This window comes from Arachis hypogaea, chromosome 11 (genome assembly GCF_003086295.3).
Source record: "Arachis hypogaea cultivar Tifrunner chromosome 11, arahy.Tifrunner.gnm2.J5K5, whole genome shotgun sequence".
Classification (NCBI taxonomy): domain Eukaryota; kingdom Viridiplantae; phylum Streptophyta; class Magnoliopsida; order Fabales; family Fabaceae; genus Arachis; species Arachis hypogaea.
In genome coordinates, this window is record NC_092046.1 from 49,701,362 (window position 1) to 49,714,639 (window position 13,278).

General features: G+C 32.5%; 1 protein-coding gene across 1 annotated transcript; it reads left to right on the forward strand.

The window, feature by feature from the left end:
* Window positions 1-315: 315 nt before the first annotated feature.
* On the forward strand, window positions 316-4,599 carry LOC140176113 (uncharacterized). The gene is made up of 12 exons (XM_072205990.1): window positions 316-430; window positions 1,076-1,131; window positions 1,394-1,478; window positions 1,555-1,605; window positions 1,682-1,767; window positions 1,857-1,928; window positions 2,006-2,105; window positions 2,227-2,438; window positions 3,114-3,182; window positions 3,852-3,914; window positions 4,306-4,325; window positions 4,443-4,599. Exons 1-12 carry the CDS (start codon window positions 316-318, stop codon window positions 4,597-4,599), a joined length of 1,086 nt encoding a protein of 361 aa, XP_072062091.1.
* The last annotated feature ends 8,679 nt before the right edge of the window (window positions 4,600-13,278 follow it).

Below are 13,278 nucleotides of genomic sequence, written 5' to 3' on the forward strand. Positions count from 1 at the left end.
AAGGCCTCTCCCCAAAACTTTGTAGGCATAGATGCACCTGCAAGCAAGGTAAGTCTCATTTCAACCACATGACGATGTTTTTTTTCACCAGCTCCATTCTGCTGATGAACATGGGGGGAAGAAAACCTGCAAATAACTCCTTTGGCCTGCAACATCTTTGATAAACTCACATACTTAGCAACATTGTCACTTTGCAAAATCTTCAATTTTGTGTTTAATTGTAACTCAGCAGTTTGTTGGAAGTGATTAAATACTTATTTTAATTGAGCTCTAGACTTAATTAGGTAAAGCCATAAAAATTTGGAAAACGCATCAATGAAATTTACAAAATACCAGTGTCCACTATTATCGGCAATAGGGGTTAGACCCCAAATATCAGAGTGTACAAGTTCTAAGGGATGCTTGTATACAGTTTGTGATAATGAGAAAGGTAAAGTGATGGGATTTGCTAATACAGCAGGCTGAACAATCAACTTTGGTTATAGGCACTACAAGAAAAATACCCATTCAGCCACACTTTTTTTAGCCTATATTTAAAAAGCGTAGCCTATTCCTAGAATAAGCTACACTTTTCTCCATGTTTCCTTTTTGTAGGAGAATAGGAAACACATTTGTGGCATCACTTGAAAAGTGTCTCCTTAGATACTACAAATATCACTTATAAAGCATTGCCTTATCTTAAGAGCTATGGGTTCACTTTTTACACCAAAGAGTGCGCTTTTAAAGGGTAACCTATTTATCAAGTTTCAGGTGCGCTTTAAAAGCATTGTCTAATGTATCTCAGGTGAAATATCTACCACTTAGTAAATTTTTTTTCACTTTACAGCAAATGATATTCATTCAAACACTTAGCCAAATCAAATGAAAAGTAACACTCACCCTTGTTAGCTCTTCCCTTCTTCTTCGCGCCACTCGTAACCCCAAATTAGAGAAAGGGTCCGCCATCACCACTCACCACTCACGGCGTCACCACTCACCTCCAGGAAGACTCTGCACTCACTCATCTTCACCACTCACCACGCCGTCACTCATCTTCACCGTACTGTTGCTTCTCTTCGCTGTGCTCTCACATCAGAAAGACACTGTGCTCAACTGAAAAACTCTCTTCATTCACTCACCATCGTCAAGAAGGTATGCATCCACCTTCATTTGGTTTCTGAAATTTGAGAGGTTAGGGTTCCGATTTTAGGGTTTCAATTTGGGGGTTTGGTACAATAATCTGTGAACTCATGAATTGATGAACATGCATGCTACTATTGCGGCGTAGGAGAACTCATTCTTCTAGGTTCGTTCACCACAAACCCTAGGTCCGTTCTTCTGTTGTCTTAGGTTGCGATTATTTTGATTGTTTTGATAAAAATTGAATTCAAAACGATATGGTTTGGTGATTCAGGAGAGTGAAGCTGTGAATCTGAAGCTGTATTCACACTGGATGAGCTCCTGCTCCTTCCGAGTTCGATTCGCTCTCAACCTCAAAGGTATGATATTTATATTCAATTCTACTTCTACATTTACATTTACATTCACATTCCTAATCAATTCTCATTCTTTTAGGCTTAAAATACCACTACGTAGCTATCACCACCTCCTCCAAATCTGACCCCGGTTTGTTCTAAACCTATGCTATGTATTTATTTCTATTACATGTATTATTAAATTGCCTTGTTTAAACAACCATCAGAGTTCCTCAAGTTGAATCCTCTTGCTTTAATTCCCATTCTGGTAGATGGCGATTTTGTTCTTGCTGAATCCTTAGCCATTATTATGGTTGGTCCTCCAACTCTTGATTTTAATTTCCCTGTTTCTCTTATATATTCTTATTTATATTCAATTATTCATGTTCTCTATGTATTCAATATTTGGATGATAAGTATCCTCAATACCCTTTGCTGCCTCATGATAGTCCCAAAAGAGCACTCAATTTTCAGGTACACCTGCTGCATAATCTTAAGCTCTAGTCCTTTTTGTTACTTGGATTTCTAATCATCTTATCCATTCTCCACAGGTTGCACATATTTTTTTGCAGAATAACATCATTGAGAAAAAGGTTGGCCCTTATGAAAAACTTCCTTGGGCACAAAGTGTCATTAGAAAGGGCTTCACAGGTGACACTTCACTGAATACCATTAAGATATATTATGGTTTGTTACTTCCAAACCAATTATTCATTTAAGTGGTTTTTTTTCTTGTCTTAATTAAATGTTGCATATTTTACATTATTTTCAGCACTTGAAAAGCTACTGAAAGATCACACAGGGAGATATGCCACTAGAGATAAAATTTTCCTGGTACTTGCAATTCATATGACAATGCTCAGTTACTATTATTATACCATGTGTGTTTGTATGCGTATTTTTATACTTAAATTTAGCTGCAGCACTTTATGCATCTTTGGGGGGACTAAGCATCTGACTGGCTACGGGAATCAATTCCTTTTTGTGATAATAACAACTATTATTATAATATTTTTGTACTTAAATTTATGCAGCACTTAAATTTTTATACAAGCATGTTTACTCATCTTAATTGAATGTGGCAACCCTTTTTAATGAATAACAACTATTATTATAATATTAGTATTCCTTTGGAAGCATATCTTTGGAATGTGAACTTGGATTTTTACCTCAGCAACTTGTAAGACATCTTTCTAAGTATAATAATTGGATGATCAATTCTTCCTCACCCTGTTTGTGCATGTATTTTGCGATCTTGTTCTGTTTGATTGGCCTTTATTGTTAACAAAACCAAACCAATACCGAACCTACGATTACTAGGATCAATATGGTTGAGCCGGCATAAACACCCCCCTTTGACTAGGTAGCATTCACCATTCAACCAACCTATCCTATAAGGCTGCCTCTTACTCATGCTTGTGGCAGTTATCAATAAGATCATTGCAATCCCAAAGCTAAGCCTGCCAACCATCACATCATTCAAATTTTATTATTGCACTAAGGGCAAAGCTTTTTTGTTCTTCTATTGTGTACAATTGAATTTGTGCTATAGAGTTCCTGTTCTTATTATGTAACTTGTATTAATGGAATTCAGAACAGTGCAGGGGCATTTGAGTTTTGAAATACTTTCAATTCTTATTATTAGTCTTCAATATGTAGTGCAAGATCACTTGGAGGATTTTAATTGGTGCTGCCGTGGAATATGTAATCCGACAACCCATTCCAGAGGTAAGCAGCACTGTATTTCTCAAAATTTGGAGGTGAAAAGGTTTCTGATTGATGCACTAGTTTTTGAAGTTTTATTCATTAATTTGTCTTCAATTTTTTAAACTTTTTGCTTCAATTTACTTGTGTAACTTGATGTATTCTTGAATTGTGTGTTATGTGCATTGGTGGAGATATTGCTACTTGTATTCAGTGCAGTAAATTGCCAGTCCTACTTGTATTTAGTGTTGTGAGATTTTGCTAATCAACATGTTTGCTAGTAAATTTAGAAGTTTATATAGTTCTAATTTCTACTCTGTTGTGTGCCTGTGTCCTTTCTCGACATGCATTTGTTGACTTATTTTGGTGTTGCATGTTATTTTGCACTTTCAGTTGATTTCCTGAGATTTTCAATTTCTGCTAAGTGTGATTAGGCAATTAGGGTTCCTAATCCCATTGTCAAGAACAAAACACATAACTCAAGTTGTTGCAGCTGGGCTCAATCTTCCTTTTGAAGAAGGCCCCTAGTGTAACGTTAGCCACTCAGGTCCAATTTCTGCAAGGAAGGCTGTTTAATTTCATTGCCTGCTTCATAATGTTTTTAGCCCTCAGTAATAATCTTTCTTTTATTCTCTTTCACGTACGTCTGTTTTGATTAATTAGTTGACACTTGAAGTCCATTTTACTGTGTAGGTAGTGGAAGATCTCTGTGAACGCTATTTTGGTCCTTCATTTGAACATCTTTCACATGATAAGGTAAGTGAGATGTTTAACGACACTTTTATATGCTCTGCTGATCATCCTGTACCACCATAGTAAAATTGCCAATTGAAAAAAATTTGTTCTATACTCTGCAATTAGGGTTAAATTTAATTAGGATTCTATATCATAATTTCATATTTAATTAGGTTTTTCTGTGTCTAGTTCAATTTCTGCTGTGCTGTCTGTGTTAGAAGCTTTCTCGTGCAAAATCGCATTTGAGTGCTGCTTGTTATTATTAGTGTTGAATTCTAATTTTGTTCTTTATTCAATTTGTGATTAATTGACTTTGGTTTTATTTTAATGTTTCCTACGGTTTAGGGTTCTGATTTTATGGTTTTTATTTTGGGGTTTTAGCTTCTGAATGTGTATTGTTTCTAATTTTTAGGGTTATAGGTTCTGTTTTGGGTTCTGATTCGCCAAAAATAGTTTAAGCCATGGGATTCATGTTTGGTCCGTCAATTTCATTTGGGATATTGGTGCAAAATTGATATATCTATCTCAATTCATTTTTAAATTTCTTAGAAGTGCAAGTATTTTTGCAGCAGTCCCGCTGGGAATGAACAAGGGAATGAACACTGATACAATTGTTAAGGCCAAGAGTTTTCTTGATGGTGATGAAGATCAGCATGAAAAAGATGTGTTTGAGAAGAATCTGAAGGTGCTTCAGAACATTTTTTAGTCATTATGCCAAAATTAGAAGATTAACGATTTTCTGTTTGTTAAGCTCTTTTCGGATATAGAGTGCAAACTTTGCATTTTAATTGATATGTGATACAAGTTTTATGTGATTTAAATTATCTTAAGTTATATTTTGATTGTTAATTGCTTCTTAAGATTATGTCTTTGAATTGTATAAGGATAATTTTTATTGTTTAAAGAAATTATTTAGTATAATTATGTGTTTAATTTTATTTTATAATATTTAACTCATTTAATTAAAAATATAGAATTATATATGTAATAATATTATTAAATATTATGTTGTATAAAAAATTATTAGAATATTATATACATACAGAAAATTAAAAAAATAAAAAAAAATAATGAGGGACCTAAGGCTACACTTATATAGAGTAGCTATGGTTATACAGAAAATTAAAAAAAATAATTAGGGACCTAAGGCTACACTTATATAGAGTAGCTATGGTATACAATGTGGCTACGTTTTACAGGTGATGCAGTAGCGTTGAAAAGCGTAGCCTATTCTGGTAAAAATATAAGCTGAAAAGCGTAGCCTTTGGTCCTGGACAGCATCACTTGAAAAGCGCACTCTATTCTCAAACGCCAAAAGCGTAGCCTTTGAGAATAGGCAACGGCCGAATAGGAATCACCCCAAAAAGCGTAGTAGCCGTAGCCCAAAATGCGTAGCTGTAGCCTAAGGTATCATTTTTTTTCACTTTTGGCTACACTTTTCAAATGTACCTGAATGGGTGTTTTTCTTGTAGTGAGGAAGAAAAATTTGACAAGTCTTAAGTACTTTTGACACAACACTATGATTGAGATGTCCTAGTCTAGCATGCCAAGTCAACAAATTATCCTTATTTCCTACTGATGCAATGGAAGCTTCTGGTAAGCTTTGAAAAGCTGGGAACCTATAAAGGCCTTGGTGAACAATGCCTTGAAGCACTGTCTCCTGAGTGTCTTTTGTTTTTATGCAGCACCTACTATCATAGAATTCAAAGAAGACTTGGTTGTCACAACAAATCTGATATACACTCAACAAATTCTTTGTAATCTCAGGCACACACAACAATTTCTTGAGGTATAGTATTCTAGAGCTCAGATCAGATTTAATACACAAGTTACCAACAAAAGAGATATGCAAACCTGTTTCATTACCAACGATGACTTGTTCATTGCCACAATACTCCTCTTTTTCTAGCAGATTCTGCTCATTGTAAGTCATATGATGCGTAGCCCCTAAATCAGGATACCAGCTTGGATCCTGAACTGTAGCAGGTGTTGCTAGAACATTGCAAAAATTGACATGAGGCTGAAAAACCTGCTGAGATACCTGGTTGCTATAGCAAGAACTGTTTCCATCTCTACTAGTGTATCCTTCTTTATTGTAAGCCTGGTTGTTTTCACTACTGTACCTATACCAGCAAGTCCTTGCTGTATGGCCTAGTTTGTTGCAAACCTGACACTGAGGTCTGTCATTCATATAGCCTCTTGTTTTGTGCACGCACTCTTCCTCCTCTATTGAACTAACCTCTACCAGCTGTAAACTGTCGACTATTTGGTTGTTCCTGCATCGAGAGATCTTGAGCAAACCTTCCTCCATTGAAAGCACCACTGCCTCCTCTAAACGTCCTTTCTCTTCTTCCTCTAAAGCTGCCTCTGAAACTTCCTCTTCCAAATTGAGCAAAGTTAGCTTAGACAAACGCTTCTGGCTTCCTGAATCTAGAAAGCATGCTCTCATTTGCAAGTAAAAATGCTTTTAGCTCAGCCACTGTTATGCTTTGAGCTCTAGCTAATACAGAGGTGTATACGGAGGAATACTCCTCAGTGAGGCCATGCAAGATTGCATTTACATGATCACTCTCATTAATAAACTCTCCAACAGAGACAAGTGCATCAATTGTACCTTTAATCGAAAGTACATACTCAGTCACTAATGCTCCAATCTAAAGAGTACTGAGCTTGTGCTTCAGTTGCATTACCTTTGCCTTGATTTGAGAGGCAAAGTGATCCTCCAATCTTTTCTACACCTGATGCGTATAGGTGCAACCAACCATTCGTATAGTGAATGGCTTGTTCATTGAGGCTAAGAGCCAAGATTTGAGTAACACATCCTGTCTTTTTCATTGTTGATACTGTGGATTCAACACTGCATCCGTTTGATCTTCTGTAACAACATACTGTTGAGGAATTCCTTTTCCTGTAACATGACTCAGCATATCATTTCCTTCAATTGTTGAGAATGTTTGGTCTTTCCATTTCAAGAAGTTGTCCTCATCCAACTTCATTGAGATTGGTATTGCGATGAATCCCTGAGCCATGGTGTGCGGCTCTGATTTTCTTGTTCTTGTGATTTGGATCTTGCAGAAGCTATGGCACCATGTGCTCTGATACTATGAAAGGTACCAGATCACAGAGGATGATCTTGAAGGAGAAGAATCAGAAAAAAAGTAGATAGCTAGAGAGAGAGAGCAGAGAAAACAGAGAAGAAAAGGGGTTTCATTGATTGAATTGAGAGTTGAATCACAAATCTGCTATTACAAGTGATGAGGAGGGTTACTTATAAGGGGTGAGACTGAGCAGTGAGCTGGATAAAGCTGTTAAGCTTCTAGCACTTTCTAACAACTAACTAACTAACTGAAAGTGGAAGATTGAGCCTAATAGAATTAAGAAAATACAGAAAGTGTGAGGAAGAGTTTTACACATTCTAAACGTATCATATATATTCTAATCATGTCATGACTCCTATAATATCGTTTCAGGTCCTTCTCTATATAGTACACATCCGTCCTTCCTTTGATCTCTCATTTGAATACTTTGTCTTCTCAGTAGCATATCCCATGTGTTCAAAGCTTCTGAAATTACAAATTACGCTAGCATCTCGATTTCTTAATAGTACCATACCTTGCTAAACATAATCAAAGATATGCTTCATTGTCAGTAGTCCATATAATTTTTTCGAAGCTATGTTCGTTTTTGGATAATTTTATTGTATATCTCCCATCTGAACTATAAGTTTATGCCAACTTGTTTCTGTAACTTACACAAAGAATTACATTATTTAACAAATTTTGTAATTCAGTGACTTGTGTTTTATCTCTTTAAAAAAGTTTTACGACATTGGAAGTTCTAGATTCAAATAAATTCATTTCATACACTACAATCCTTGATAATTATTTAATGCATTATAAATATAAAAAATATATTTTTTAATCATTTTTAATGAAACTTTTTTTTTATAATACTCTTAAGATGTGCCTTCAATCACATGTTAGAAAAATCTAAAATTAAATTAAAGTAACAATCTTCAATATTCTTAACATACATATTAAAAACACTCCTACATAGCAAAATTAAGTAATTTCTCGTCATCTAGTTGGCATTGGAGCTGTGGTGCGCGACAAGACATGCGTCCGTTGGACACTATTTGTGATGGTTAAGGTTACCTTGTCGTTGAGTGACAAATTCTTCATCCATAAAAAGCTCGAAAAAGGTTAGGAATGGTGCCATGCATGGTCAAGAATAATAATAATGTCCTATCCAAAAAAAAAAAAAAAAAGAAAAAAAAAAAGAAAAAGAAAAAAGGAAGAATAATGCAGCTCACTCTTTCCTTGGCGTATCCATGATCTAGTACGCGCACTACTCAAATGGCTCGTATATTATAAGGACTTAGGATCAAATAATTTATTATATAAATCTCTTTATCAGAATTTATTTTTATTTATTCAACCATTTAATTATAGAATCATCTACTATGAAAATAGTTTAATTTGTATCATCAATATTTGTTAAAATAATCAATACTAGTAAATTATAATCTAACAATTCAATTAGTAAACATTTAAACTTTTATGTTGTCGTTTGTTTTTATCTATATAAAATTATGTCAAATAATTTTAGAACAAACTAAAACATTATAAAAATAATATGATTTGATGTTAAAACAATTATATTCGTTATACGTCCCAAAAGTGGAAACATTAGTGATAACATAATATTACGTACTAACACAATTTTTTTTTCTATCACCAACGACCCACATGGTTATGACAACTGGTTCGGATCGGCTAATTTAACCAGAAAATGGGTAAATTGGTGATCTGTTTGGTTCTGTTTATCAGAAGTATTATTATCAAACTCAAATTGGTAAATGACTTTATCTGAATATATATTAGGTCAATAAATTACTAATTCAACTGTTGGATTGAATCAGTTGATGATTCAATTATAATTAAATTTTTATATAAAATTAGTATATCAATAGACAATAATATACTAATGTGTTAATTAATCTAATTTTCAATGAAAGAAATGTGTATGTATAACAATAATAATATAAAGTTAATTAAGACTGTAAGTATCTTATTTAAAATCATATATATATAATTCATAAAAGTATTTATTTGAGATTTAAACCCAAACCGCTTAAATAAAATACTTACAATTTTATTTAATCTTATATTATTATTATTATGCACATTTAATTCATAAAAAATATAAGTTAATAGACATATCATTACCATAGTAGCAACTATTAATATACTAATCTAATATAAATATTTAATTAAATCTAATCAATCAATTCAATTAGTAACTAAATAATTAAACCAATATATATAAATCCTTAGTGACCCAATATTCTAATAAAATTGGTTGTGAATTTGATTCTAACAATGCTATTCCATACTATGATTAAAAAAAAAAAAACACTGACATATCATAATGGCTATAGTAACTACCATGTCTTAAAAGTGATTCTAACATTAAAATAAGGCTATTTTATTTAAAGAATTACCTATCAAATTAATATCTAAAAATCTTTAGCACTAACAAAAACGACCCTAAATAACTAAATAGACAAAATAGTCTTCAAAAAATTTAAAAATTTAATAAAAATGTTCAACTATTAATTGATCACGTCTCCTTTAACAAAAAATATTTACGTAGCTAACTTAAAAGATGACTTGACCTTTAAATGTGATTAATTAACCTTTAAATGTTTAAATCTTTTAGGACTATTTTGCATTTTGAATTATTTAAGAGTGCATGTTTTTTGTCATTACTAAAAACTTTAAATACTAGTTTAGTAGTTAATTCTTAATTTAAAAAATAAAAAATATTATTAAATATAAAAAATATTATTTTAATTTTAATAATATTTATATTATTATCGTAATAATAATAATAATAATAATATGTCACTATATGTGTGTGTGTGGTTCTACTGAATTTGTCTCCGTTACCGTCCTATGCTATTCAAACACTACCATAAAATTAGTTTATGCTTATTATGTCAACGATAAATTCTCATATGTAGACCAATTTTCTTAGAGGGAAAAGATCACAATATTAAAATGAATAATGTATCAAAATTAGCAGTCCATGATGATGATAATAATGATAATAATAATAATAATAATAATAATAATAATAATAATAATAATAATAATAATAATAATAACGAAAACGAAATGCCAGGGACGATAAACAGTACTAACCATTATTTGGCTTTTGTCTAGTTATCTGTCTGCACAATACACCTCTTTTCTGTTCAAAAGTTACAAATTAAAGGATAAGCATGCCTCGAAATATCACGTTCATCTGCATGTGCATGTGCATTTTTGTATTGATGTCAGCTGTTGGATGGGATCACATTAATTAATGCTTACTAGTTTGTAAAATAATCAATGTAGTTGATGTGATATTATTATTTTATTACTATATCTATAATTTTTTATTTAGAAAATTATACATAGAAATGATCAAGAAATCAAATATTTTTTAAAATAATTAATTTTCCCCTTTTCTTATGGCTATATGAAAAGTGGGTCTCTCTCTCTCTCTAGTTTTTTTATTTTTCTCTTTTCTAATGGTGTCCAACATAAAAAATAAATAAGTTTATATAATAAAATTATTAAACAATTCAAAATTTTCGAACTTTCTCTCTCCAGCCAGTGGAATTTTCACATTAGATAGCAGTATAACACAATCCCTTATTATTATTATTATTATTATTATTATTATTATTATTATTATTATTATTATTATGGGTAAAAAATATTATAAAATGGAAAATAAAAAATATTTATTAAATTGGAGACTGTTTGGTGGCTAGAAAAACTTCAGAATATTAGTGCAATAATATAATTTTGTATAAACTCCCAGAAATTTTGACCACCCATGATATTTTGTTCTTCAATGGATTGATATCCGATCAAAATCTTTAAATGATGGAAATATAAGAGAGAAAAAATCACATATATGCGGAATTTGCTTTTGGGGTAGTGCCATCAACTGAGTGCAATAATACAAGCTGAGGTCGTCCACTAGAACAAAGACTTTTTTTCTTATTGAATCTATTAAAGTTTGGTTTGGTAAAGATTTATGAAAAAGTGTTTGTATTTTTTAAAAATATGTACAAATATTTTGTTTCGTATTTGATAAATAAAGAAATTTTGTGCTTGTGTTCGTATCTTTTTAAAAATAATTATGCAACGTATATATTAAAATTAGTTATTAAAATTAATTACTAATATAAAATATATACAAAAAATTAAGAATATAAATGCATATTGACAATAAATTAAATAACATATATATTTATATATAAATATATTAGTAACTAATTTTAATAGTTAATTTTAATGTATAAATAATATTTTTGTTTTAAAAATTATGAATACTTTTAAAATTATCTAAGGAAAAGCTTTTAAAAATTGGTTTATGGTTATTAAAATTAAAATATTTAGTATAATTTTATACGTTAATAAATATTTAACTTTACTCTTATATTTATGTTTATTTATGATTTTTTAATTTTAAAATTTATTTTATCAAATATAATTATTTTTTTTTTGTTTATTAGAAGTCATTTTTAGTTTAATTTACCAAATATAAATGCTATAACGTTTAAAAAATTATCTTTTAAAAATTAGTTTTGACAAATTATTTTTGAAAAGTAAAAATGTTTACCATTTAATAAAGTTTAGTGTTTGAAAAGCAAAAGTACTTCGTTTTGTGTTTCGTAAATAAAAAAGATAATATATTTGTACTTGTAATTTTTAAAAGTTAGAAGTATTTATAAAAGTATCTAAAAAATTTTTTTTGAAGTTCGTTTATGCTCATTAAAATTAACAAATTTAATATAATCTAAATTTATTTTTATATTATATCTATTATAATCTTTTAAATTTTAAAATTTAATTTTTAAATACAATTATTATTATTTGTACTTATTAAAAACTATTTTTTTTTGTTTGATTTTACTAAACATAATGATTGTAAATTTTAAATAGGTATCTTTCAAAAAATAATATTATTACAATTATTTTCAAAAAATAAAAAATTTACCAAACCTATATACAACTTACATACGAATTGTGCACTACATTACATGCTTTAATTGTATGAGTCCAAGTAGTTCCTTTATATAATTTGCTGAAGCGATTCAATTCAAACTGTGTATTCACAATAAGTCAGTACTTTAAAATTGGACATATTAAATATGAACGACTTTTTTTGCTAGAATATTTATTGTATTTTCAAAACAAGCATAAGAACTCATTCAATTCTACAATATTAAAACAAATAAATAAGAACTTCTTAATTTTTTAATACCTTTTCTATTTTAAAATGTTAAGGGAAACACATAGCATTGTATATCACGAGATTTTACTAGTTGCTTGTTAGGTTAAACATTATTAGATTTTACTAGTTATAACTAGTATAAAATAATTTGTTTAATAACAGGGGTAAGTACGATTTTGGTCCCTTAAGTATGGGGCCAGAATCGAATTCGTCCCTCTTCTTATTTTGCCATTAAAATCGTCCTTAATGTTTTTTTTCGTATTAAAATCGTCCTTTTTAATAAAAATTTTTGTTTTATTCCTAAACTACCCCTATTCCTATTTTAATAATAAAAATTATAAAATAAAAAAAAAAACAAAACGGGTGTTTGGGGAAGGGGGGAAGAAAACGCGTGGGTGGGGAGGGGAGGGGAGGGGAAGGGAAGGGGGGGAGGGGAGGGGAGGGAAGGGGGGAGGGGGCTGGCGCCGGGGAGGGAGCAGCTCGCTGCTGCTCGCGTTGCTGCCGTCAGACCCTGTCGCCGCCGTTCGTGCTTCAGTCGCCGCCACCATCGCACCGTTTGGAGCCGCCGTCAGACCCATTGAGAGGGGTCACGGGCTTGGAGCCGCCGCGCGTTCATCACCACCGCGTCCTCGCCGCGCTGCCGCCATCATCCTCACCACGCTACCGGGGGGTGGAGGTGGAAAGAAGGGGGGAACAGGGAGGTCGCCGCCGTGACCTCCTCGTCGTCGTCGCTTGCGCTCCGCTGCTGGTCGCCGCCTCGCCACTGCTGCTCGCCGCCTCTGCTTCTTGCTTCGATTTCTTTCTGCTTCGTCTTCTGCTTCTTGATTTGTTGAATCTTTGATTTGTTGATTTATCTCTGTTTGTTGTTTGCTGTGGTGGTGGTGGTGGTGGGGGTGGAGGGGAAGGGAAGAGCGGGGAGGGAGGTGACGTGGGGTGGGGTGGGGGTGCTGGGAAGGGAAGACAGGGAGGGGGTGACGCGGGGTGGGAGTGGGGGTGCTGGGAAGGGAAGAAGGGGAGGGGGGTGACGCGGGGTGGGAGTGGGGGAAGGGAAGAGGGGGAGGGGAAGGGGGAGGGGAGGCGAGGAGGGGGT